At 46.1% G+C, this 26,319-nt stretch overlaps 1 protein-coding gene across 2 annotated transcripts in view; it reads right to left on the bottom strand.

Moving 5' to 3' along the window:
• The window catches only part of SUPT16H (SPT16 homolog, facilitates chromatin remodeling subunit), a 979,449-nt gene that overhangs the window by 631,654 nt on the left and 321,476 nt on the right, over positions 1 to 26,319 (bottom strand). For both annotated transcript variants that reach the window (XM_069642728.1, XM_069642729.1), the window contains exons 8-9: positions 24,842 to 24,932; positions 9,418 to 9,491 (exon numbers count right to left, since the gene is read on the bottom strand). In XM_069642728.1, the coding sequence (XP_069498829.1) occupies positions 9,418 to 9,491; positions 24,842 to 24,932 (165 nt within the window). The remainder of the gene's footprint in view (positions 1 to 9,417; positions 9,492 to 24,841; positions 24,933 to 26,319) is intronic.

The raw sequence follows: 26,319 nt of genomic DNA, 5'->3' as shown, positions 1-26,319 counted from the left end.
AACCTTTGATATTTTGTGCGCTGGCAACATTGAAATATGAAAGGAGGCATCTTTCATGTCCAATGGTGCCATGTAATCCCCGTTTCAACAGTCGGATTACTTCCTGCAAGGGTACCATACGAAACTTTTGAGGTTTGAAAAATTTGTTAGCTGGGCACAAGTCTAACAGGGCGCATGGTGAGGTCCTTTTTGGCTACAAAAAAGTACACTGTATAAATATCCTTGTTTACCTGAAGAATAGGGACGGCTTCTATGGCGTCCTTTCCCAGAAGTGCCTCTACTTCTTGTATTAGGATTCGCAGATGGTCTGGGATCAGGCGTCGTGCTCTGGGCAGTCTGAATTGTGGGGGTCGGGCGAATTCCACACAGCACCTGTGGGCGACCGTTTTTAGAACCCACTGGTCCGACGTAATCCCCTCCCATGCCTAAAGGAAAGATGTTAAGCGCCCCCTGAACGGGGTGAAATGGGAGGGGACCTGGATCCATAGGTCATTTCTGACCGGAGGCAGGGGCTCCCCTGGAGTTGGGGCCTCTGCCGCTGACCGTTAGGTGGATAGTTGGCAGGGGTACTGGATGCTTGTCCCGAGTTCCAGGTTTCCCGTATTGTACATATTTTGTGCGTAACTGGATTGGCCTCGAACGGACCGGCAGGACCCGCTTCCCCTTTGGGGAGGGGTTGTGCAATTTGTTGCAGGCATTTAAATCTTGTGCTCTTTTTTGGCAGCCTCTAGAGCATCGTCAACTCCTCGATAGGTTTGATAACGAGAGCTGCTTGGGTCTCCGGCTTGAAGCCCGAGTTCCGGAGCCAAGCGTGCCGTTTGAGCAGGGTGCTCTGATCTAGGGATGTTCCTGCTGTCTCTGCAGTCTCTTGCGGGTTCAGGAACCTGAAGGAGACCTTCTTGCATAAGGTTCCACTGTGCATCTGCATAACTGGCAAGCAAAGTAATGTTTGCTATGCGCGTGGTAAAAGCAGCTGCCGAGGTAATTTGTTTACCTAAGGCATACAATCTTTTTGACTCCTTATCAGGAGGTGCCTCTCCTGTAGCAAGGGGTACCCCCGCCCATTTCCGGGGGGTGGTAACCACCGCTAGGGAGTCTGGGGTGGCATGGCTTGTTCAAGTAGGGCCTCCTGGGTAGTGATTATAAAATAATCAACCGCCTGTCTTAAAATGGCATTGAATGCCATTTGATTGTCCACTGGGGAAGCTTGGCAGGCCGGAGTGGAGGGAGGGGAATCCAAACTTAGGACATCCGCGTCCTGGTCTTGAGTAGGGAGTGTCCATGGGTCCGACTCAACCTGGTGAGTGTCCTCCCAGCCTTCAGTGGGATCCGCCTGGTAATCCAGTGTGTAGTCTTGTAGGAAGGTAGTCTCTTCCTCATCATGAATGTCCTGATAAGTGTCCATCTGGATCTCATCTAGGTGGATAGAAGTGAACTGTTCTTGAGAAGGCACAGAATGTGTAGGAAATTTAGAAACCAGCACAAAGGGACGTTCCTCCCGAGGTCTCTTGGGGGTAGGCTGCTCTGAAAGTGGAAAAAAAACTTTTCCAAACGGTCCATGCACCCTTCAAATTTTTCTTTGGTCCATTTAGATGAACAAGAAGGGTTAAAAAAGGTAGAAAATGTTTATGTTCCTCCCTATGACACCGAAATTTCTTTCCCATAGGGCTAGCCAAAGGCTCCTGACTCTCCTCGTAATCTTGAGCATTGGGGAGTTGCGGCACGTCTTTCAACTTGTCCGCAGCCTTCTCCTTGTGCTTAGTATGACTAGGAGGCCAAGCGGTAGATTTTTCTACTACCGGGCGCCTAGGAGGCCTAGTGGTAGAGTTTTCCCCTACCGGGGCCTTAGGGGTGCGTCAGAGCATCCGACGAGCGCGCTTCAGCCGAATGTGGTTTGGAGGGAGCACCCTTATTTTTTTTAGGGCCCAGTCGCAAGATGCTGCTGTGGACGCGGGGAAGGCTGTTGATCTTGAGGATCAGAGGATTCCGTCAAAACCTTCGGCGGTCCTGTCTGCGCTTTCGCCCATTTCAATGGTACCGTTGAAACGGGGGCAGGGGTTGTGTGTTTGCAATCTTGTCGCTGGATGGTTTCCCCATAGCGTGACTCGCATCAGGCATAGCAGATTCGGGGACTGGCGTGGTGGACCTAGAGGTCAGTCATTAGGTCGATTGCATCAGTCACGGATGCAGGTCATCACTAGTGCCCCCGTCACTTTCAGTGGGTGCAGCGGTGGGGGAACAAGATCCAGCACGCAACATGCCATACATAGGCGGCTCACCGCTTAACGCGGTGCTCCTCAAGCGTTTTATGTCAAAGGAGTCTACAGGCGCGCACCACGCATCTTCGTGGTCATGGGGTAGACAGTAATTGCACTTATCGTGCTTGTCCTTCGAAGGGCATCTGGCCCTGCAAGAGGGGCAAAACCTAAATGGTGTCCTTTCCATAGCAAAAGGTAATGAAGACAATGACCAGACCTAGAGGGCAAAGAGGGGGAAAAGAGGAGAGATATAGCTAAAAAGATGACCACCCAACCACACTCTCCCTACTGTGCAGGCCGGCCAGAAGGCCTGGCCAGGTGGATGGCTCCACCGTCAGAGTTTAGGCATTGAAGTCCACTGCAGTCTTCAGCGCTGAAAGTCCCCCCTTTCTCTTCAGCGTAGCACAGGAAGCACTGCCAAAGTTACTATCAGGAGATAATCGACAAAGTCGATAAACGAGGTTTAACAAAGTCTCTTATGAAAGAGCTCTGCAATAGGGCGACCAGTTATCTAGGTGGAAAAAAACAATCTGAGAGACCTTGGAACTTGAGGGATTTTGGGTACACTACACGTTACAATAGGGATAGTGTTACAGACACGCCTATGCCGACATCCCCTTTCAGTCCCCGAAAGGCAAGATGCAATACTCCGCGGTTACCACTGGATGTCGGACCATATGCACAGCATGCGATTCTAAGCAGATTAACAAGCATCAGAAACTTCAATACCGTACACTTAGTTTCTGAACCAGTAAAGACCCTTTTGGGATGGCCCACAGACACAACCTACACCCACAGATGACTTCAATAGCTAGGGTGTGGGGACATTAATATCTTACTGTTGGCATTTCGAGTACTCTTAGAAGTTGGTAAAAGGCAAAGTTATTAGAACAAGAGACCACTAATATTCTTAAGCAGGCAAATACTTTTGGATGCCTCAAAAAGAGTCGTACAATTCAATAGGCTAAGCTAAAGACAATGGGCAAAAGACTTTTATAGAATGAAGCACTTCTGGTAAGTAAATAGAAAAGTCTATGCACAAGTTCTTAGGAGACTTTGATGAAAAGAATCAAATGTAGGGCCACAAGCTGATTAGACTCGTGAGTTGTAGAAGTTGGAAGCGCTCTACAGTAAGAGGTAAGTTCTGTCAGACTATTCAAAGTACCTTAGAAATGAAGAGATGCAGCTGATGATTTCTGTTCCTGTGCAGCTCTGCAGATCTCACGGTTCCTGGGCCTCAGTCGTCAGGACAAGAGCAAGGACGTCGGGGACTCCTGCAATGCACTGGGACGGTCAAAATCGCAACCGGCAAACTTCACTATTAGTGGCTATTCAGTGTTTCAGCTCCACACGCTGACCGCAAATAAAACTGCGGTTCCTGGCTGTCGAGATGGACTTTCCTCGCTTCTGGGGTCCCGCACACTGTTGAGGGGCCTCAGGCTCGGTCAGTCCTGCTTCCTGTGAGTCCGGAGGATCTTCCTGAGGCTCTAGGCCAGTTTAAAAGCAACACACAATCTCGTCGTCCACTCCCTGGTTATATGGTTTCCAGCAGCTACTCTGGAAATTCAACCAGCTCCGAGAAGGATGTTCAGGTGGCTTCCTTGGGAGTTGATTGGTCCCACCAACTCAAGGGGAGAAGTCGTCCTTGCAGGGGCTTCTCGGTCGATGCGATCTTGGTGTTTCAGCACTGCAGCAGGGCTTCACCGGGCAAACCAATGGTCCAGGAGTTGCAGCAGGCGTCCTCTTCAAGTTCTTTGGTTCCTTCGTCCAGTGGTCGACTGCCTTCCAAGCCAAAAAACTTGCCTTTTATTCAGTTCTTACCCATTCATTCCAGCTTTGCTGTCAGTCACCCAGCAGGGTGGCTGTCCTTGCCAGACAGTCAGCCAATCACCACAGAGTGCATTTGGGTCTCCAAGGAGATGAAGCACATGGAGTTTCGGGCACCTCCCTCACTTCCTGCCTAACCCAAAAACCCTGGAGCCAGAGGCGGGCTTCACTCTTGAATCCCGCCAAAGGCAAAATGAACAAAGAGACCAAACCTGGTTTGGCGCACAGAGTAAATCTCAAGAACGACCTTTCCACAAAGAAAATGCCGAAAAAAGAAGGCCAGGGCCATTTTGACAAAAATGACACCCTTGGGTGCTTTACTGTAGCTGCGAACCCAGCCCGCGGTAAATGCACACCATGGTAGTTAAAACATAACCACTGCCACTTGGTTCCAGCATCTGCAAAGAAGAACAGCCAGTTGGGGAAGGTTTTCCAGTAAAGTTATTGGGGTTAGCTGGTTCCACCAACCCAAGGGTGTTAGGCAGAGTTTGTATGAAGTACCCTTTGGGACCACGACACAACTATGACCACACGTGTAAGCAAAACCAACCTTTGGTATACATCTGTACTACACAGTTTTTGGTAGCACAGCTGAGAGGCCAAGCTCATCTCAAGCGGGAATTTGAGCTGTAAGGATGTTACACAGAGGTCTACAATCACAAGTATTCAAATAAACTCTTACACTCAAGGTTTCTTGGTTAAACACTAATTTATTCAACGGTCAATTATAAAACATTCACTAGAGGGAGAAATCTATATCACACAAAAATATACTTCAGTACTTTACACAGTACAGGTCTGAGGCATTTAAACTACTTTGAAGGAGAAGCAAAAAGGCATAGGTTAACGAAAAGAAGTTAGTTACTCTTTAAACAGTGCAAATAGTTTGAGCTCACCAGTGGAGCTTATTCAATGAAATAGGTTAGGCCAAAGTATTGTATAGTATAAAGCAGTTCTGGTAGTTGAACGGAAAAGTCTTTGCCAAAGTTCTCAGAAGTATTTTGTCAGATAAAGATTCATATGTTGGGTCACAAGCTGACTAGGCCTGCAAATTGCCAAAGTTCCAAGCACTTTCGCAGTGAGAGGCAAGTTCTCCGTCGGGTTTTCACAGAACCTTACAATGAAGAAAAAGATGCAGCTGAAGAAGTCTGTTCCTGCAGATATCACTGTTCCGGAGCCTCAGTCTTGGGGACAAGAGGGAGGATGTCAGGGGACTCCTGCACTGCACTGGTCAAAGCTGGCACTTGGCAAATTCTCAATTCCGGTAGCTGCAGTCAAGCATACAAACTGGTGTCCCTCTCCCTGGTTAGTCAGTTTCCTGCAACAGTCTGTGGAAAATACAACCAGCTTCGAGAATGGTATCCAGATGGCTTAGGAGTTGATTGGTCCCACCAACTCAAAGGGTGAAGTCGTCCTTGCAGGGCTTCTGTCTATATGAACTTGGCGATTCAGACCTGCAGCTGGGCTTCACCGGGCAAACCAACGGTCCAGGAGTTGCATCAGCCGTCATCTTCAAGCTCGTCTTCAGTTCTTTCATTCCAGTGGTCTACTGCCTCTCAAGCCAAGAGACACGCCTTTTATCCAGTTTCCTCACAGTCATTCTAGCCTAGCTGCCACTCACTCAGCAGGGTAGCTGTCCTTGCAGGACAGTCAGCCAGCCAATCACGCCAAAGTGCATTTGGGACTCCTAGGAGACCAAGCACAGGGAGTTTAGGCACCTGCCTCGCTTACTGCCCACCCCAGACACTCGGGCACTAGAGGCGGTCAACAGTCCTGAAGCCTGCCAAAGGCGATGAAATCGAGGGACCAAACCTGGTTTGGCACGCAGAGAAACTCTAGAAGGACCTTTCCAAAATGAAATGCAAAATGGCAAAAAAAAGACGACCGGGACCCGTTTAACAAAGAGGGCTCAGACACCATCTTGAAAAACATAGCTCCCGCAATTTAACGCTACCAGTGTTCGCGGTCGGGAAAAACCATGGCAGTTTGCTGTAAAACCACTGTCACCAGCCATTTCAATAAGAAAGGCTAGCATTTGACTGCTACATGAGTTTCTAGACACAGGTGATACTAGGTAACCCCTGCAGCACTTTTGTAAATAGGGTGTGCTGGGTCTAGGAATTTGAAAAGACTAGTAAAGTCAATTTCACTTTACTTTCTCTGGGAAACAGTAGTTTATACCAGAGAAAGTATTTAAAGATTGGGAAAGCCTAGGCCACTGCACTGAGGGTGCTGTGTGACACCAACAGATGATGCCTATGGAGTGGTCTAAAACTCCATATTCAAAGAACACCAGAGTAAAACACACAAATACATGAGTGGGGAAAAAAGGGTCACTCTCCAGGTAAAAAAAAAAGTCCTCAAAATCCAGCAAAGTTGCTGGGGGTCCCTAAGGTGAAAGTAATTAGCACATTTTTGAGAATTCTCCCTAACAAAGTCGTTCTCTCCGGAAATGCAGTTTCAGCACAGCAGCAGGGCTTCACCGGCCAGTTCAACGGTCCAGAAGGATGCAGCAACCTTTTCTTCACGATTCCTTAGTCGTACGTTTTGTCCAGTGGTCGACTGTCATCTGTTCAAGAGGCCTCACCTTTTATGCAGGTTTCTCCCATTCATGCACAGCCTAGCTGTCACACACAGCAGTGTGGCTGTCCTGCAAGTACAGCCAGCCAGTCGGCACTGGGTGCATTCATGTAACCAAGTAGACTAAGGACCGGGAGTTTCGAGCACCTGCCTCACTTCCTGCCTTGCCAGACACCGAGCCAGAGGTGGGTTTCAGTACTGAAGCCCACCAGAGGCAAAACGAACAAAAGGGTTAAACCTGGTTTGGCACAGAGTAAAACCCAAGAAAGACCCCTCTAACAAAAAATGGCGAAAAAAGACTGGACCATTTTGACACAATGGTCACCCATGCGTGCTATACTGCAGCAGAGGATTCAGCCTGCGGGAGAAAAGCACAATGGTACGGAAATGTAACTACTGCCATCTGCCATTAAAAGTAGTGAGGGTAACATTTTTTTATAAGTAGAAAAATGGGAAACCAAGTAATCCCCCCCCAGCACACCACATACGATTGGGTGTGCTGGGTCTCCCCAGAGAAAAGGCAAGTGAAGTCAATTTCACTATACTACTCATGGGAAAGGTAGTTCACCCAAGAGAAGTTATTGAAACCGTGAGAAATCGAAAGGCTTTCTCTTTGACACTACAGAGTGGTGTGCTCCACCATACAAACAATAGACGTCTATGGAGTTTGTCAGACTCCAAAAACAAAAGGAAATACAGAATCCAAATCATATCAAAATATATGAGAGTGAGAAAAAGGTCTCACTCAAGGATAAAAAATAAAAAGTCCTACAGTTCAGCTAAAGAGCTAAGGGTCTCCAAGGTTGAATGGAATTTGCACAGAAATGAGAATTCTCCCTAACAGTGGTTGAATACCTTCCAGGACAGGATCCTTTAATGACGGGAAGCTGAAACTTGGCAGGAAATAGACTTGCGACATGAGCTGGCGACAACATTGTGACTTCAGGGGAAGTAGCACACGCAAGAGCTGGTCAGTCCACCGGGTGGTCAGGCTAAGGACTGCTGAAGACTAGTTGGTCCGACAAGTCAAGCACCACACAGGACTTGATGCAATTCACACGACCGTCACATATCAAGCAGTCCAGCAGGGTATTACCGGGCCAATCACAGCAAAGCATGTGGTGCCTCTTCAGGAGTAGTCCACGGATCTTAAGTCATCTGCTCGTCTACACAGGATAATTGACTCCAATGCTGATCTGAAGAATTGACTCCAGGAGTCCTCCTCCGATCCTAAATCCTGGCTGGAAGCTAGTCCAAGCCCACTAATGGCAAGGATCTGCACTATCCAAACAGCCAGCAGTGGTCCAATCAGGGACCCACCTTCAGGCACCACATATGTGGAATGGGATCACATCTATGATGTTGCCACACACACACACACACACACACACACACACACACACAATCAGCAGGTTTCCTGGGCAAATGCATGACCTTATATGGGATTTCCTGTCCGGCGAAGGCATGAAGGTTAAACCATATAGACGGAGGGAAAGACAAAAATCGTGTGGCAGGGCCATTTTAGGGCAGTAGCCATTTGCAGTACACGTGAATGTGCGCACAAAAGATAATACAAACATTGTAAAAATGTATCTGCTGCCACGAGGTTGTCTCTAGGCAAATATAAAAGTAACCAAAAATCCAAAGTGTAGAAGACTAGGGTGATACAGAAGTATCCACACTGCATCATATAATGCAATGGGAACTGTTAAGTTAGCAAAAAGATATAAATGTAAAAAGATAAGAGGAAACAGTTTCCCAGTACTGGTAGTCTGAAGGACTGATCAGTTGCCCAATGACAAAAGACCAGGGGAGGGAAGCTGAAAGCTTCACTTCCCTGTACAACATATGGACAGGTTCAGAAATTAAAGCAAAATGTTTGGGGGGTTCGCAGAATAAGGAGGGAAAATGGACTAAAGAGAAATCTTACCCAACAAGCATCAGAGGGTAGAACAAAACTGCCTTAACGCACAGTATGGAGCTTTCATAAAACAAACTAGAGCTGCACAACTGCCCTTGCCCTACTCGTTGAGTTACACGGATGGCACAGATCTCCGTAATTTACTCGGACAAACCTAATTTCCCAGAACCACAGCCTGCATCAAGGGGCCTAATTAATTTGCCACTTGCTGCATGGCAATTTGTATATTAGTTTAGCTTATTTGTTATAAGTATACACAACTACAATAACATCTCAGGTTAGCTTAAGGCATTAAACCACCACTATCCAAATAAAAAACAGACAACACTCAATGTACTCTTCGCATGTTTAAATGTTAGTCAAAGGCAGCCATACCAAAATCTACTTGCTATTAAAACAAGAAACAAGGCTGCAGGTTACTATTTTCAAACCACTGCTGCAGAGAAGAGTGGGTTGAGAATTTGGTATCCCCATTCAACGCGTTACAAAAATGTAAATAAGGAGGCTCCTCATCAGTGGTTGCAGCTTTGACTACAACAAACATTCTGCACATATCGATAAGCATCTCCTTTTCTGCACCAGCTGAATCCAAGTCCACTACGTACCCCAACCAGCATCCTTTTGTTAACCAATATTCATATTTGAGTGTGTGATCTATGATGTTGCCACCTCACCGTTAGGCCCATCTAGGGTGAGTCTTATATGGATACTATGGCACCAGAACATAAAGGACACAACAGTCCACAAGTGTGAGGAGATTAGAAAAAAGGTAGGAGGTTGACCGTGAGAGTACAAATAGCTATAGGGAATTGAGAGAAAATTCATATTTACCCTTTTTTAACTGCAATTGATTCTTGCCGTTAATGACCAAGGATCCTTCCCTGAATTCAATTCCCATGGCGAATCTGCAAGTGGAGACACAAATAGTTAAGAATTTTTATTTTACAACACTGCTAGGCTTGGCGAAACACGCCCCACCCTATCTAAGAGTGGAAACCATAATGAGAACAAGGTGCCCATTCCAAAGAGAAAAGTTCAAGCAACGGCTTACAGTACAACGGGCTAAAAGAATAAGGGAGAATGGTAGATCATTCCCTGTGCTGGCCGATATGGCTTGGAATGCTTTCACTATGGACATATGCTGGATGAAAGACACTTCAACATCAGCAAACGCCTGGAAACTTTACTTTTATTTCAAACCAATCTGTAGATCCATTTTATATATTGTGTACCATCTAGCTGATATGTCTGTTTTCGGGGCACCCTCATGCCCATCGGCATTGGCGCGATACAAATAGATTAAAAAAAACAATACAGAACTAGAAATATTCTCCAATCCCAAATTAAGTTCACAACCGTCAGTTAAAGGAGAGTACTCCATTATTCCACTACTACAAAAAGGGGGAGGCCGAGTGCTTCCCCTGAATTGGGGAGAATAGGCCAAGCTTACAACATTTTTTATTATATAGAATAGAAATTCACCTAGGTGTGTATACCCACCTGTTAGGGAGAATTCTCAAAAATGTGCTGATTCCCTCCACCTTAGAGACCCCCAGCAACTTTGCTGGATTTTGACGACTTGATTATTATTTTACCTGGAGAGTGAGAGACCCTTTTTCCCCACTCTTGTTTTTTAATGTGAGTTCATACACTTTCTTTTTGGTTATGGAGTCTAACCAACTCCATAGGCATCATCCTTTACAATTGCGTCACACAGCACCCTCAGTGCAGTGGCACAGGGAAGTCTTTTAGATTTCCCAAGGTTTAAATAACTTCTCTGGGATAAACTACTGTTTCCCAGAGCAGTAAAGTGAAATTTTACCTAGCATTGTACCTGCCAGACCCAGCACACCCTATTTTACAATGGAGTGCTGGAGGGGTTAGTAGCACCCACCCCCCGCCATGTCTAAATGCTCATGTAACATTTTTTATGTTACCCTTTCTTCAATTGACTGGCTGGTGGCAGTGGTTTCGTTTTGAACTAGGTGGGTTTGCATTTACCACAACCGTTCGCAGACCCGGTAACGATAACCGCGGGAGCCATCTTTCTCAAAATGTCGTCCAGTCATCCTTGCTAAAATGGTCCCCGGTCGTTGTTTTTCGCCATGTCTTTGTGGAAAGGTCCTTCTAGAGTTTCTCTGCGCGCCAAACGAGGTTTGGTCTCTTTGTTCATTCGCCTTTGGCGGGCTTCAGGAGTGAAACCAGCCTCTGGCTCCAGAGTGTCTGGGGTAGGCAGGAAGTGAGGGAGATGCCCGAAACTCCCTGTGCTTACTTTCCTAGGAGTCCCAAAATGCACTCTGTGGTGATTGGCTGGATGACTGTCCGTCAAGGACAGCCACCCTGCTGGGTTAGTGACAGCTAGGCTGGAATGAATGGGAGAGAACTGAATAAAAGGAGTCTCTTGGCTTGGAAGGCAGAGTCGACAACTGGACGAAGGAACCGAAGAAGAGCTTGAAGAGGACACCTGCTGCAACTCCTGGACCGTTGGTTTGCCCGGTGAAGCCATACTGCAGTGACTACTTGCCAAGTTCGCATTGACGGAGAAGCCCCTGCAGGGACGACTTCTCCCTTTGAGTTGGTGGGACCAATCAACTCCAAAGTAAGCCATCTGGACACCCATCTCTGAGCTGGTTGAATTTCCTCAGTTGCTGCAGGAACCGCATAGCCAGGGAGAGGGACACCAGATTGTGCGTTGCTTTTATGCTGGCCTAAAGTTTTTGGAAGATCCTCCAGACTCCCAAAAAGCATGACTGACCAAGCCTGAGCCCCCTCAGCAGTGCGGGACCCCAGAAGCGAGGACATTCCACCTCGACAGCCAGGAACCATGTTTATTGCTATTTGCTGTACTACAAGGAGCTGAAACGCGAAACAGCCACTGAAAGTAAAGTTTTCCAGTTGGCAGTTTTGACGGTGCCGGTACAGTTCAGGAGTACCCAGACATCCTCCCTCTTGTCCCCCAAGACGGAGGCTCAGGAACAGGGAGATGTGCAGAGCAGCTCAGAGCCAGAAGTCATCAGCTGCATCTTTTCTTCTTTACCAAGGTACTGTAAACTAAGAGAACTAACCTTCGCTGTAGAAGTGCTTCTAACTTCCACAACTCAAGCCTAATCAGCTTGTGGCCCTACATTTGATTCTTCTTTTAATCAAAGACTCCTAAGTACTTGTGCAAAGACTTTTCCATTACCAGAAGTGCTTTATCCTATACAAGACTTTTGCCTATTGACTTTGGCTTAGCCTATTGAATTGAATGACTTCTAGTGAACTCTAAAAGTATCTACACTCCTTAAGAATATTTGTGGTGTCTTGTGTTCCAATAACCTTTGCCTTTTACCAGCTTTTAAATAGTATTCTGAATGCCAACAGTAAGGTATTAAAGTCCCCAGCACCCTTGTTACTGAAATCACCGGTGGGTGCATGTTGTATCCCCAACATATATCTGAACAGATGCAGGAGCCCTCCTTTTATCCAAGATTCAGGCTGGGCACATGCCCAAAGGCCAGCAAAGCTAATGGATCTGCACCATATAGTCAGTGGCTATCCAATCATGGATAACTACAACATCTGCCCAGGAACGGATATTCAGGCACCAGAGATGTGGATTTGGGCTAAGCAGTCTAGCCATCTTCTCTGGTACACACACACAAACCAACACTTAGCTGTGGTTTTCAATGGCTTTCCCTGGGAAAGGGATTGCGATATTCATTTCATCACCTTGTATGTGTTAGGGAGATATATCTATGCTTCATCCCCTCTCCTAGCGAGACCCCAACCAGTTTATGTTGGACTTCTGGACCTTTTTCTTTAAATCCTGAATGAGTGAAGCCTCTTTTCACTCATTCGTTCTTATGGGCTCTGTCTTTTTGAACTCGTCTTTTACTTTACTCTGGAGTCTACTTTACTCCATATCTCTTTTAAGGCATCTGTATTTTACTATTGCAGCACAGCTCCTTATGGGCAGTGTTGCTGGGAACCATTGAGATTCTCCTTTGAGAGATTCTTTACCTTATCCTTACTCATTACTGTTCTTAAGAGATAATTTGCATCTCTCCTAAAACCTTATATTCTGAGAGTGACACTACCGTATGTGTAGTGACAAAGGGGATACATAGTACCCCCCTCTCCTTTATGTTCCTGTGACTTTAGTCACAGATAACCTTCTAGTTATGGCTGGAGGCAGTCGACGTGTTCTACAGATTATTGCGCTATTTATTACCGCAGATTATATTCACAGTCCCAGTTGTGCAGAATAGGGGCACCCAAGGCTTCTCTTTTTTTGCCCTTTTTAGCACGGTTGTTCTGGGTTAGCCATTCTTCCACCATTCTGGAGGGGGGGGGGAGGTCTGTGCGAGTGGGTGTGGGCAAGCAGGAAGTTGTGGAGGAGTTTTCACTCCCCTGCTCTTTGACTGCCTGAGCGCAAGTCGACCACTGGAAAATGAAGTAACCAAAGAAGACAACCAGGGATGCCTGCAGAACCTTTGCAACACCATGAAGCGACCACTGCTGTCCTGACCATGTTTTCTATGCGACAGAGGAGCTCTGAAGAGGAAGACTGCTTCCCTTTGGCTGGTGGCACTAACCAGCCCGGAGACATACTACAATCAGAGTCATCCCACTGAAGTGCAATACCATGGGACCTCCGACCCAATCTTGGTGCATTGTCTCACAAAGGCTGATTCCGCCCAAGTCTTTGCTGAGCTCCAGGTAAACCTGCAGAGACACAAACTCAAAGTCCCCTCACCAGAGTGCAGGACTCCAGGAATTGCATTAGATTGACCGGACGAATCGTGTCCTCTGTTGCTGCAGAAAAGGCACCAAAACTGTAGACATAGAAGCTGATGCAATACGTGTCAGAGGTGCTCCTTCGAGAGGGCTGCTGAGAGATTCTGTCCACTGTCCTGCCTTTTGTCACCAGACCAAGGAATCCGTAGGTTGGGACCAGCGCTGCCACATCTAGGAGAATCCAGCCACTTACATTTCTTCACACCAAACGTTCTGTAGGGAAAGGGGTATTGCTTACTGTTTTAATGTACTTGATGCAGTTGCATGACTGCAGGAATGCTGCTGTGTCCTAGCTTGGAACGCTGTGAGCCTGCAGAATGTTTGGCATTGAATCCAGCCCCTGGGTTCCAGCCTGGTCAGTTGAGCCTGGGTGATGGGACCCGGTGGCCTCTCCTAGTTAACAGTTTATGTAACTTATAATAAAGTACTTACAAATAACCCTAAGAAGACTACAGAAGCTGCTTTATAATATTGGCGACGAGGATTTTCAAGAACCCATGCAGAGAGGAAGAAAGCTGAGCTGTGGTGGGGGAGCAGCAGAAGAAGTAGAGACCACTGCCCCCATTCATCCAGAAGTAAGTCCCATCACCCAGGGGCCCAAGAGCGCAGGGGGTTAGAAAGAGAAGATAAGGGGGTGTTGAAGAAGCGAACCAGTGAAGACCCAAAAGATAATTAAAACCCCAAGAGTGATGCGCTGGCCTCACAAGGTTGAAGTATAAAGCTTGAAGTAATTTTAGCAGATGTTAAGAAGAGCGCATGAGATTTAGAAGTAAACAAACTCCAGTTGAGCCATAAGGAGAAGTGTGCTGCGGGTCCTCCGTTCGTGAGGCAAGAAGGAGTTTTTAAGAGCTTAGAGCTGAGGCTATCGAAGTGAGAGTAAGGGAAAGCTGCTAAGCCCTAGTAAGAAAGGTCCAGTTTAATGAAGCAGCAATTGGGGGAAGTGTAAAACCCCATTATGAAAACATGGCCCCTAAGTGAACGTGTTAAGATGGATGACAGTGGAAGAAGCCACAGGATTGCGCAAGTGGAAGTAATCTGCTATGCGAAATTACCGCTCCATCTGTGCATTACTGGCCGTCTGACAGTTGGGCTGCGGAGCTCAGCATTTCTCCGAGCCTGAAGTAGAACTGATGACATCAGTAGTGGAGCAGTAGGAGTTGGTGAAGCTGCGTTGCGCGAGACGTCATAGTAGACGACAAGGAGACCAACTTTCTACTTGGAGTATGTGAGTGCAAGTCCTATTGGAATGGACGTTCTCCACAAGCATGTAGCATAGACCTCTGTGTGCGTTTCGGTGAAAGCCAGGAGTGGCTGCGTATTACGCGGCCCGTTGAAGTGACTCAGGGTCTGAGGAAAGGACCCATCTACGTACGCTGAAAGCAGGAAGTAAAGCATTGGCGAACGTAAGATTTCGAATGAAGATGCCACTAAACCGAGCGGTCCAGCCCATCGGTTGGAGAAGGTCGTCAAAGCGGCCATATGAGGTGTGAAACAAACGGGCGGTGAGAATGTAATGAAGAAGCCTGAGTTTTTGTGGATACAGACCAGTCATTTGGGAAGCATCACGGATGGGACTGTGAAGAGTCGGTGATGGAGATAGGCATGACATGTACCCTTTAAAATAAGTGAAGTATTTGTTTTACGTCCCCAGCAGTAGAGTTTGAAGTCTGAAGCTGTCCTATAGTAGTCAAGCATCTCATGTAGAGGATAGTGGGAAGGCTGAAGTATGTTTAGGGACAACATCCTAGTTATTTCTTTTGAGTTGTATCTCTCGAAAAGATGCCTGGCACTATGACACGTCTTGCTGTGTTTGACCTCTCTTGTTTAGGTCATCATTGGAAAGGGCGGAGATGTGTTATAATGTAATGTACTTGTTGCCAGTGTATGACTGCAGGAATGCTGCTGTGTCCTAGCTTGGAACACTGTGTGAGCCTGCAGAATGTTTGGCATTGAATCCAGCCCCTGGGTTCCAGCCTGGTCAGTTGAGCCTGGGTGATGGGACCCAGTGGCCTCTCCTAGTTAACAGCTTATGTAACTTATAATAAAGTACTTACAAATAACCCTAAGAAGACTACAGAAGCCGCTTTATAATACTTACCTTACTCCGAAAAGCAGCTGCAGAGCGTTGGAGTGCAAGAAGGTGTCGAGGGTACCCCCCCTCTTATATCAGGCCCAAGCTGCTGCTCGAGTCCCTTTAGAAAGTCTCAACAGGGTCTCCAACGTTGGTTTAATCTCCCTGCATATTTAAAACTAGAAAATTTGTTCTGCTGCTTTACAAGACTGAGCCTCTACAAACTGCCTTTTAGTTAGGGTTGCGTTTTGGACTTTAAAAGCCTTGTTGTGCAAAGAAATTATCTTTAGAACCTTAAGCTCCGATGGCATTTGACTAACCACTGTTTTCCTTCCAAAAAGTAATTATCTTATGTGGTTTTGCTAAATAAATACAATCACTGTATCTTGGTGTGTGCGCGAATGCACATTGTTAGGAAAGATTTCCGTTAGGTGCAATATTGCCTCCATTTATGTACCCCCACCCCCTCCGAAACTATTTTCTTTTGTTTGGCTTACCCAACCTGACTTACCAGTGGAGCACAGCCTTCAGCTGGGCTCCTCTGGGTTTATGCTAATTTGTTATGGTGAAACAGACACGTCATTCAGGCCGTCAGTACTGGCAAAGTAGGTTTCCCTTAGTCTTCCAAAATGTTGCCATTTCTTTGGGTTATTTTCCATCAAGGTGTCGAACTCAGACACCTTGTCCAGCGTTAGTTAAAATCTGTCCTTGGTTCATGTGTCTGTCCTTGGAGTTTCAGGAAGGGGAAACGCAATGTCGCCTAGGTCAATAGCTCTTTTGCCAAGCAGGGATTTGGACAATGTATCAGTAGCCTTGGTATACTCAGAGGAAGACACTTGTGTAATAACAGGAAGCTGAAGTGTATGTAGGGAGCTCCTGTTTTTTTGCATGTTTTTCCCCTCATGTTTGGAAAAGGCAGTCGACCAGTGATTATTTGTGGCAACGTGAGTATCCTTCGCTGAGCCTGAGTGCGAAAGCACAGAGGGCATCAAATACGCAGGTTCATCAGCTTCCAAATAAAGTGAAGTTGCCATGGAAGCCCCTTTTGACGATCCCGAAGGTTGGCTTGGGGCTGTGTGCTAATGCAACTGACATGGCAGTTAAGTCTTCACTGGGATGCCTTCAGGAGATCTTGTGCCATGATCAATGTTAAGAAAAACTGTCTTAAATCCAACTAAGGGCTTCATAAACCATATCCGAGGTATGGTAAAGACCCACTCTTGGTATAAGGCTGCACCACCTGAGAATGTGGGTAGCATGGACAGAGCAGTCAGGCATATCTCTGGAGGTATATCTCTGGATAAGTACTGTATTTTAGGTCAGTACAAAGAAATTGCAGCATACATATGTTTCAAATAAACACTGATACACTAAGTATTGTAAAAAATAATGTTATTTTTAAATACATTTGGCCAAGATGAATCTTGGGGAAGCAAGTGCTATTCACATAAGTTCTAACATTTTTAAAAACCTACACAATACTTATGGTTTACAAACCAAAGTAGAACCCTGTTAAGAATAGCATTCAGCAGTTCAAGCCAAGTCAAGGCTACAGTTATACATTCAGAAAGGCAATATGCTATTCTTGGGGAATAAAACCAGGTTAGTTACCTTTAGGTTACAATAAGTAATTCAAGGGCAGTAGACCCTTATTGGTCATAACACGTTTCAGAATCACCTAGTTAGACCAACACTTGTTACAAGGTTCCCTTGCAACATATGTAACTTTCTTCTACCCAGAATGGATAGAGTTGCACTACCAGTATTACTTTTATGAACACAGTTCAGATCTAGTAAAGTAACATACTTTCTGATGGGGCTGCAAGCAACTCAAAGACAAGTATTAACTCCAAGACTGTTTTAGAAATGCAGAAAAGGGAAAGCAACCCCCATTAACACATTTAAAAAGAGCACAAAGCTAATTCAAGGTGGGTAAATCCTATTGGAAGGCTATTACACTGATTCACTTTAGAAAAGAAAAAAACACTACCAACTCTTACTTTTTAGAAGTGTGAAGCACAATTCAAAGCTAGTAAAATAACTTCTATAGCACCAAGCAACTTAAAAGTATTAACTTTGTTTACACTTTGTAACTTATTCTATTACTGAACCAAAGTTACTGAACTCCTTTACAAGTAAGGTCTTTCAACACTTGTTACAGATTTCAAGCCAGAAGCCTTATCAAAGTCCTTCCCTAGTCTATAGCATGAGTTTTCTCAGTCGCAGAAGAGCGACCCTGGGGGTCTAGATGCCAGCTGTAGGCAGGTCAGGATAGGTTTCAGTTGCAGGACAGTCAGCGTAGCAAAAAAATCTCTCTTCAGACAAGTATCACTTTAGAGTAGTTGAAAAATGGTTAGGGATTTCACAGAAGGCTCATTAGGCCTGGGCAAATGGAATGGGCAAACTCCTAAGCACACAAATCACAGCCTCAGCCTCACAGGATTCACACAAGGCTGAAGGGTAAGTATTATTCAAGCTAACAGTACCTCAGCAGAGAAAAGCTTCTGGGTGGATGCCTTCAGGATGCAACAGCAAAGGGCCTGGGCCTTGGGTTCTTGGTCTGGAGACTGAAGAGCGGACAATGAAGGGTAGCTGGCAGCAGAAATCAATGGGGGGAAACTTCCAACAAAGGATTCTTCTCGCAGCTCTGGATTTAATGCCCTTTTACATGTACCTGATTAACTAATATCGCTGGTCGGATTCTCTTCATTCTCTCTATCCTGCACTCTGGTGAGGGGATTTCAGGGATTTGACTAGTCTCTGGAGGCCAGTCCAAAGTTTCATATGAAATCTGACTTCTGAAGACCATGTACCGCACACTGGCTCGAGGTCCCTGGATATTGGCGGTTTGAAGCCCAGCAAGGTTGCAGCACGTTGAGGGATGGCTCGTGTTGCAGGTCTTCTCAAGACTAGTGGATTTTAACAGCTTCTGGTTCGTAGTCATTGCAAGCGGGATCCCCAGTTCGATTGGAAGGAAGGATCAGGCTCTGGTTACACAGCAGGCACTCCACTCGTAGAAAATGGTTACAGCAGCTGTTTCTTTATCTTCCTCTTCAGATTTGGTTCCAGTCGACTTGTCAGCAGCTTCAAGGTTCAGAGTATTCACCAGTAACTACAGCACAACTTCTGCAAACTCTCCCTGCAGTTTACAGAAAAGGGTGGTCTGGCTGTTCAATCAGGACAGCCAGCCGCCCCCCCCCCCTGGCCCTCCCCTACCAGAACCTCCCCCAGTGGGAACTGGTTCCTTTCAGGCAAGGTGAAAGACAACGGGCTGCAGAGTTTTGGACTCCTCCCTCGCTTCCTGCCATCTCAGACACTCTGGAGCCTGTGCGGGGAACAAAGGATTGTGGCCAAAGAGACAACTTTAACCAAGATCTTTCCCGCCTACGACAGCAGAAGACCTCAGAAATAGCAAGCAAACGAGAAATGGCAAAAAAAGGAGCCCACCATTCTAGCGGAATGGTGACCCTCCGGTGCATTAACACGGCTGATTTGAAAGCCTGCAAGTAATGATGACTAAAAGGCTAAGTAGTTTCACTGCCACGAGCCCTTCGAGTTAACTTGTAATTGTAACAACAAAGTTACCAGGTAAGTAAGAAAAGGGATAGTGTATCCCCCCCCCCCATTTCACTCGAGAGGTAAAAAGAAATTAAAAAGGGAAGCCCAAAGGGGCAACCCAGCCTTAGCACAGAAGTTATAAATAATATAATATAATAATCCAAGCACATCCAAGCACACACTATGAAGGGACATAAAAAGTTCACCCCAAAAAGAGTAAAAGACTAGGTGAGGGAAAAAAAAAAGCAAAGATACCCACTCACCTAGGGACAAGGAAAAATAATCCTTAAATCCAAGCAAAACGTTCTGGGATTGACACAGGTCAGGAGGATGTATCATAAATATGAAAGTCTTTCCCAACACTCAAGTACCACAAGTAAAATCCTGCTGCTTTATAAACCGGCTGCCAGTCTATGTTGGCGAATCAAGGGGATCAAAGCCAATTCCTACCCCCTCAAATGGTATACCCACTATAGGTAGTGGTATGCGTGGAGCCTGGAGTTTCGTTCCACTCTTGCCAGATAACAGATAAGCAATGCAACTCCTGCAATTACTTTATACTTGTGCTCCCATTTTAGGCCAGTAGAAGTGCATTCTTTAGTCTTCATGATGCTAAAATGATCTGCAAGGGGGATTTCATGCGCTAATGGCAGGCAGAAGGGCCTCACATTTAGGGGTACGAGAAACCTCCTAGTGACTCCTTCAGTGGACTCTGTAGGTTATTTATATACTAACCCACCGTCCCAAAAAAATCCTATGCTTCCCAGGGGATTCGTCTGCCAACTGGGAAGAGGCCCGTCACCTTAGGCCTTCAAGGGATGGTCACTCATGTTGCCCCTTACTGAACCCATCCCTCGAGTGGCCCCTTGCTGCAAGTAAACTTTGCATTGCAGGGTGGTCATGGAGATTCAAACTCCTGACAAAACTTCCTCATCAGGTTCAGGGGTTTGGCCAACTACCTAAACATTGTTTGTAGTTTAGTATGGGTGGTGCATTTTCTTTCACTTTTCCTAGATGTTTTACTCCTTTAGCTGTAGGTTTACCCTTTGGCTTAGACTGGACCTTAGGCTTGGCTAAGCCAGCTTTGGTTTGAGACCTAGTGTGTGGACATTTTGCAGTGTCCCCCACAAGACCCAAGTCCCAAATGTAATTACCTAACAGAACATTTCCTCATGAGACTTACCCTGTTAAACTTTTTCGACCTTAAGGGAAGCCCCCTTTCATTTTGCTCCCCCCCATGCTTACTAGAAACATGTTTGTCCTTACAGGACACTGAACCCCATTTCCCTCCCAGGACAGCAGAAAGCCAGCTTCTTAGGATCCCACTCATTTGAATCTGCTAAGTGCTACTTCAGCTCAGGGTAAAAAGAGGCCAACCTATGTTCAAGAACGAGACTATTAACCCAACGTCGGCCCACTTCTCTAAAGAAGCTACAAGCTGGATGACCTCGCTGGATGACCTTCTTAGAGGGTAGAGTCATGAGAGTGTTTGCAGGGCACGCAAGAGCGGATCCCTCCGCCTGCCGAGTCCCGCGGGGCTCCTGCATCTCTCCCACACTCTACAACAACTTCACCAGGTCTCTGACATCCTGGATACCATCGATGTAGCATACACCAATTATGCCGATGACACAAGTCCTCCTCCCCGGCATTTACCAAGCAGACCCTAAAACCCTTAATGTAGCGTATTCAAGCCTGGATGGTGGTAAACTGCCTTTGCCTCAATGGTGACAAGACTGAAATCTTATTGGTAGGGCCACCAGCGACAAAAAAAAAAAAAATATAATAATTTAAAAAAGAAACAGCTCTTTCGACAGATAAATTACAGATCCCGTTCTCTCCAACAGTAAAGACCCTAGGGATCTACCTAGATGCCACTCTTTCTAGGTCATGCCAAGTCAGCACCATAGCCAATTCCACCAAATTACTATATGAATAATAAAAAATAAAATACAAATTATCAATCCTTCAAAAGTGGTTACTTTATGACCTTCAACTAAGAAACCAGGACAGGCCACAAACAAAAGTCTAGCACTGCCATCCGATTCAACCCCTCACCCCACAGCACACCCCCTAACCTCCCGCCAGGGAGGATTGCACATTAAAACAAATACAATTTCCAGCACTTTTCTACTGCCATATAAACTACAGATTCGGCTGTGAGACCAAGTATGTTGAAAACAAAAGGGCTTTTGCTTTGCTTATTATTGCAGGCTTTGCAAGGGGTGTTTTTATCCACTCTTGAGGCGCAATCAGTAAATGCAGGAGGCAGTGAGTAGCAAGGTTGGGGGTTCGAGCCTACCGTTGGTGGAAGAGATGTACGTAACAAATATGGTATCTGAAACCAAGAAAACAGTTCATTATCAATGAATGTCAACTTGATTTATTGCATCTCTGCAGTGATCACCAACCCTTTTCTAAAACTGGGAAGTGGTTATCACATTTTTTAAAACTTGCGATAGTGGGCCTAATTCCGGAATGGTCCCAGCAAAACCCAGACGTCTGGTCACCCTACCTTATACAACCCCACATTTTTTTAACAAATCATTCACAAATGTAACCCAAGTATTACCTGCTTTCTTTTTGTGGTCTCTAAATCTCTTGATGTATTGGGGCAGTAGTGTTCCCAATCTTTAAGAGCAGAGCCTGTGTCAATTTTCTCAAGGTCCTTGGTCAGCCTTCGACAACTCCATAATGGCACTGCAGCCAGTATGTCGAAGTCTGCTGAGCAAAAATACAATCGTAACAGGCCCTCCTACTTCTTGCACTTCACATGCATATTCAAAAGCAGTCAACCAATCTATAATATTGTTTCCATCATACATGGCTAAACAGATCCACAGGAAAAATCTTGGATGAGCGGACGACCCAAGCCACTTCCAGACCCTCTAAAGGAGCCTTGAGAACATTGAAGCCTAGTCAACTCTAGCTGCAAGTCTGTCCTCCGACTTTAAAACCTACCAAATGCCAAACTCACCCTTGTTAAATGCAGGTTCTTTTTTCTGTGAGTAACTTTCTCTTCCTTCATTTCAAACACATCTTCAGAAGTAGTAGGGGGAAGGGGTGCTCCAAACCCTCATCAGTTTTCAATGGGAGCAAGTAACAAGACCATTGCTATTACTAGACCCCGCTCCAGCATCAACTGCATCACTAAACACAAGCAAAGGAATACATCTATATTCCTGGTGTTCCATTCATCACTGTATCAGATCGGCTTTCACTCCAGAAGAGGGTAATTTTCTCGGAATACAACTTTTTTAAATGTTCAACCTTAAGAGCATCAAGAGTAGTCATATGATATTTTATTTATATGGCGCCCATACAAGTGTTACAGGGTGCGACAAGGCAAGTGAGGGGTACAGGGGAGGAAACAAAGCAGCGATCTTACTAGGCCCAGTGGTTCCATGTGTTAACATCCCCACAAATATATTGCCATACAAAAATATTGCAATATGTTTGTGGTGATATTAAGCCACGGAACCTGTGGGGGACACCCCTGCAACCCCGTCCCATTTACCCCATAAATTATCCCCACCAATGATATTGCCTATGGCCTTACCACACGACCATATATATGGCAATATTATTGGTGGGGATAATATTACCCGATACCGGCCCAGTGACATTGGGAAATCGGAAGTGCAGGGGGGAGTGCAAGGGGACGGGGAGAAGTGGAAAGTGGTGAACAAGTGAACAACAGGTACTGCAGCCATTGGGGTGGCAAGTGCAAGAATAAGGTGCAGACAGCAGGTGTCTGATCAGTGCAGGAAAGGGACTGTAGAGTTGCAGATACAGACCCGAGTCCAAAGGTTGCCAGGGAGGTGTGCAGCTGGGTGGGCAGGGATCTGGCACAGAAATCAGAGGGTAGCCAGGTGCCGAAACAGACAGAAATCAGCAAGGGGCGGAAGAGAGAAAGCTGAAGCAAAGAGGAAGGTCTTGAGGTGCTTCCAGAACCGAAGATATTTCTCATCAAGTTTCAAAGAAGCAGGGAGGCCCCAGACGAAGAGAGAGATCTACCCCCAACTTGTTCCTGGGAGAAGTGACAGACCCTGAGGGAGTTGGAGGTGCGAAGAACTTTAAGTAGGAAGGCATTTCCGAAGGGAGTGTTGAAGGTATTGCGGCCCCAGGCCCCAGAAGGCCTGGTGGACAATGCAAAGGGTCTTGAGCTTGATCCGTGCAGCCACTGGGAGCCAGTGAAGCGATTTCAGGGTTTGGGAGATTCAATCCCTGATCTTGAAGCCAAGGACAAGTCTTGCAGTCCGGCTCTGGATGAGTTGTAGAGGGTGGAGAGTAGAAGCAGGCAGATTTAGGAAGAGGCTGTTACAGTAGTCCATCCTAGAGAGAACCAGAGCTCTAGAGACAGCCAGCTTCTGGGGGGAAGGTGAGGAAAGGAGGAATACCTCTGAGGTGTAGCTGGTAGTTTGACTTCTTAGAGACGTCAAATGTGAGGAGAAAATGAAAGTGAGGAGTTCAGGATGACCCAGAGGATCCTAGTCTCAAAGGTGGGCACTGGGAGAGGGCCAAGGGCAGGCAGCTGGCCAGAGTGACAGGAAAGAAAGGTGCAGGAGTGCCGATGAGGAGAATCTCTGTCTTAATGGCATTAAGGCAGAGGTCATTGGCAGCACTCCACTCCTGGATTGCAGAAAATCAGTCAGATGAGAGAGGGAGAAGAGGTGGCAGAGGAGAGGCTGAAAACTAGCTGAGTGTCATCCACAACACACTGAAAATTGGAGAAGAGAACAGCAATGATGTGGGCGAGGGGTGCCAGGTATTGGTTGAAGAGCCAGGGAGAGCGGTTAGACCCCTGAGGAACACCATATGTGGAGCGCGAGTTAGAGGAAAGTAAGGACCCAAGTTGGACCTGGGAGGGCCGGTTGGAGAGAAAGGAGGTCAGCCAGGCCAGGGCATCATGAGTGATAAACAGATTATCACGGAGGCGGTTGAGCAGGATGGCATGGTTGACCGTATCAAATGCATAGGATGGGGAAAGTTTCCATTCTATACTAAGAGTAGGTAACTTACCTTTAAATTCAAGTGTTCCGTGTACATAGAACTATATCACTATCCCAGTGAACTGCACTGGATATCAAAGACCTTATCCTCACAGCTGAGCACCAATTAGTGCAAACGATTTCTAGAATTTGGTCTGGACGACAGATTTTAGGAGGCCACCCTAGTTAGGATGAACCAGGAGCTCAAAGGTTAGCCAAAACTAAATCAAGGTACGTGGATGAGCAATCAAGACTGTCTCAAGAAGCGTGTGATTGTGTGATGCCATGTGTGGATTCACACATGGCACAAACTAAATCATTTTAGAAAGTTACAAAATAGTTTTGCTTTGGGCCTTCAGAACATTCTGGTGTTTGCATATTATTTGTATTAGAGTATTGTGTGATGGTACAACCTGCTAGTTACATTTTTCAGTGTGTTCTAAAGGCCGAAAATACCCTGTATTTTTATAACTGTCTAAGTTGCATTATGTGCTATTCTGTGTGGACTCAAGGAGGGGTCTTGACCCCATTGATATGATACAAATGAATGCCATATCATATATATGTGGATTAATTGAGGGCTCTTGTCTCCACTCTCACTCTCCTGAGACTAAGCCTTGCCTGCTCATTTTTGTACCTTGTTTGGGTTTCAGCTAACCTCTGAGCAAATCTGACCACCAGACCAGATGCTAGAAATCAGTCTCAACGCACAGCAGCTTTAGTTTTCACTGTTAATTTTCTTTGCCTATCTGTGCCATGCAAGGGTTGCCGTCCAGATGCACTCACTAATGCAGCCATGCAGCTGCTCTCAATGCTCAATTGAAAGCTTGATTCAGCAACAAGTGACTGAACTCACCCCAGGTTCCTGGTGATTTTGCTCATCAAGTCCGGTTTCTGCTTCTTGGCCACATTCATTACATGGCTGTAGACTTCTGAGAGCTTAGCACCTGAAAAAAAAAAAGAGTAAGAAACTAATGATTGAATCAGCTAACCAAACAGAATGACGACTCAATCTTTTTTACTAGAGCATCTTTGCACCTTAAGCTTCTTTCCACATAAGAGCCAACCTTGCTTCATGTTCAGCAAGAATTGATGTAGTAACCCTGTGGGAGACTACACACTTGTCTGCATGGTATTCGGTAACCCACCTTTTGGTATAGGCCTGGACTACACAAGTTGGTAGTGTGACTGAGCAGCCAGGCTTATCTCAAGGGGGGTAAATGTGAGCTGTAGCAATGAAATTCACAAACACAAGTTGCCAAGTAACACTTGCACTCAAGGTTTCAGTTATAAATATTTATCCAACATCAGTTTTTAAATAAGCATTCCTTAAAAAAGGGCAATATATTTAACAATCAAATATACTTTCAAATACTTTGACAATCAGCACAAAGCTAGTGGATACTTTTTAGAGATGATTTTTACACACATCCTACACTCAATTCACAAGCACAGTAAATTATAAGTTACTCACCATAGTAACTAACGTACTTAGTCCATAGTCCCCTTCCCTCCATACTGTATGGGCGTCCTTTCCAAGGGACAGGAGACTGAACCTTTCTCACCAAAAAAACCTTCCCCTTTAAATTTAGAAGCGCAGGGTGCAACCCAGGGAGCATTTGCTGCCCTGACTCCGCCCTCCATCGCCACACCTCAGTCCCCCTTGACGCGTCGACAATAGGATTGAACATTGCCTAATGAAACCAGTATTATTAGGGGGAGGTTGGTGGGACGCAAGGAGGAAAGGGGACTATGGACTAAGAGTATGTTAGTCACTACGGTGAGTACCTTATAATTACGCTTACGTCCCCGTCCCCTTTCCTCCATACTGTATGGGCGATTACAACTGAATGTAGCCCCAGGGTGGAGAGGAGACCCCTCCTTAAGCAAATAGGTTCCCAACAACCGCCTGTCCGAAGGCTCCATCAGAACTAGAGCTGGCATCCAAACAGTAATGCTTACAGAAAGCTGAGGGAGAGGCCCAAGGACCGCCCTGCTTATGACTTGCTGAGGGACCTGGCGCTGGAATGCGATGGCCGTTGCCTTGGCCCTGCATGTTGACCGCAAGTGGCTTGTGCTGGCCCTCGTATGCTTCTTTGATGGCAGAGACCATCCAGCGGGATATACAAGCCTTGGAGGCCTGATAGCCTGGTCTTGAGCCTCGGAAAGTGACAAACAGGGCCTCCGACCTACAGAAGCCCTTGGTCCTGTCCAAGTAGAATTTTAGGGCATGCCTGACATCCAGGCAGTGCAGCACCCTCTGTGCTTTGTCCTTGGGATCGGGAAGAAACATAGGAAGGACTACTTCCTCATTCAAGTGGAATACCGACGGAA

The sequence above is a fragment of the Ambystoma mexicanum genome, unplaced genomic scaffold, assembly GCF_040938575.1.
Source record: "Ambystoma mexicanum isolate Mex_15411 unplaced genomic scaffold, UKY_AmexF1_1 Mex_scaf45, whole genome shotgun sequence".
Lineage (NCBI taxonomy): Eukaryota > Metazoa > Chordata > Amphibia > Caudata > Ambystomatidae > Ambystoma > Ambystoma mexicanum.
Note: the sequence above shows the minus strand (reverse complement) of the source record. Positions and strands in the feature narration are given on the sequence as shown.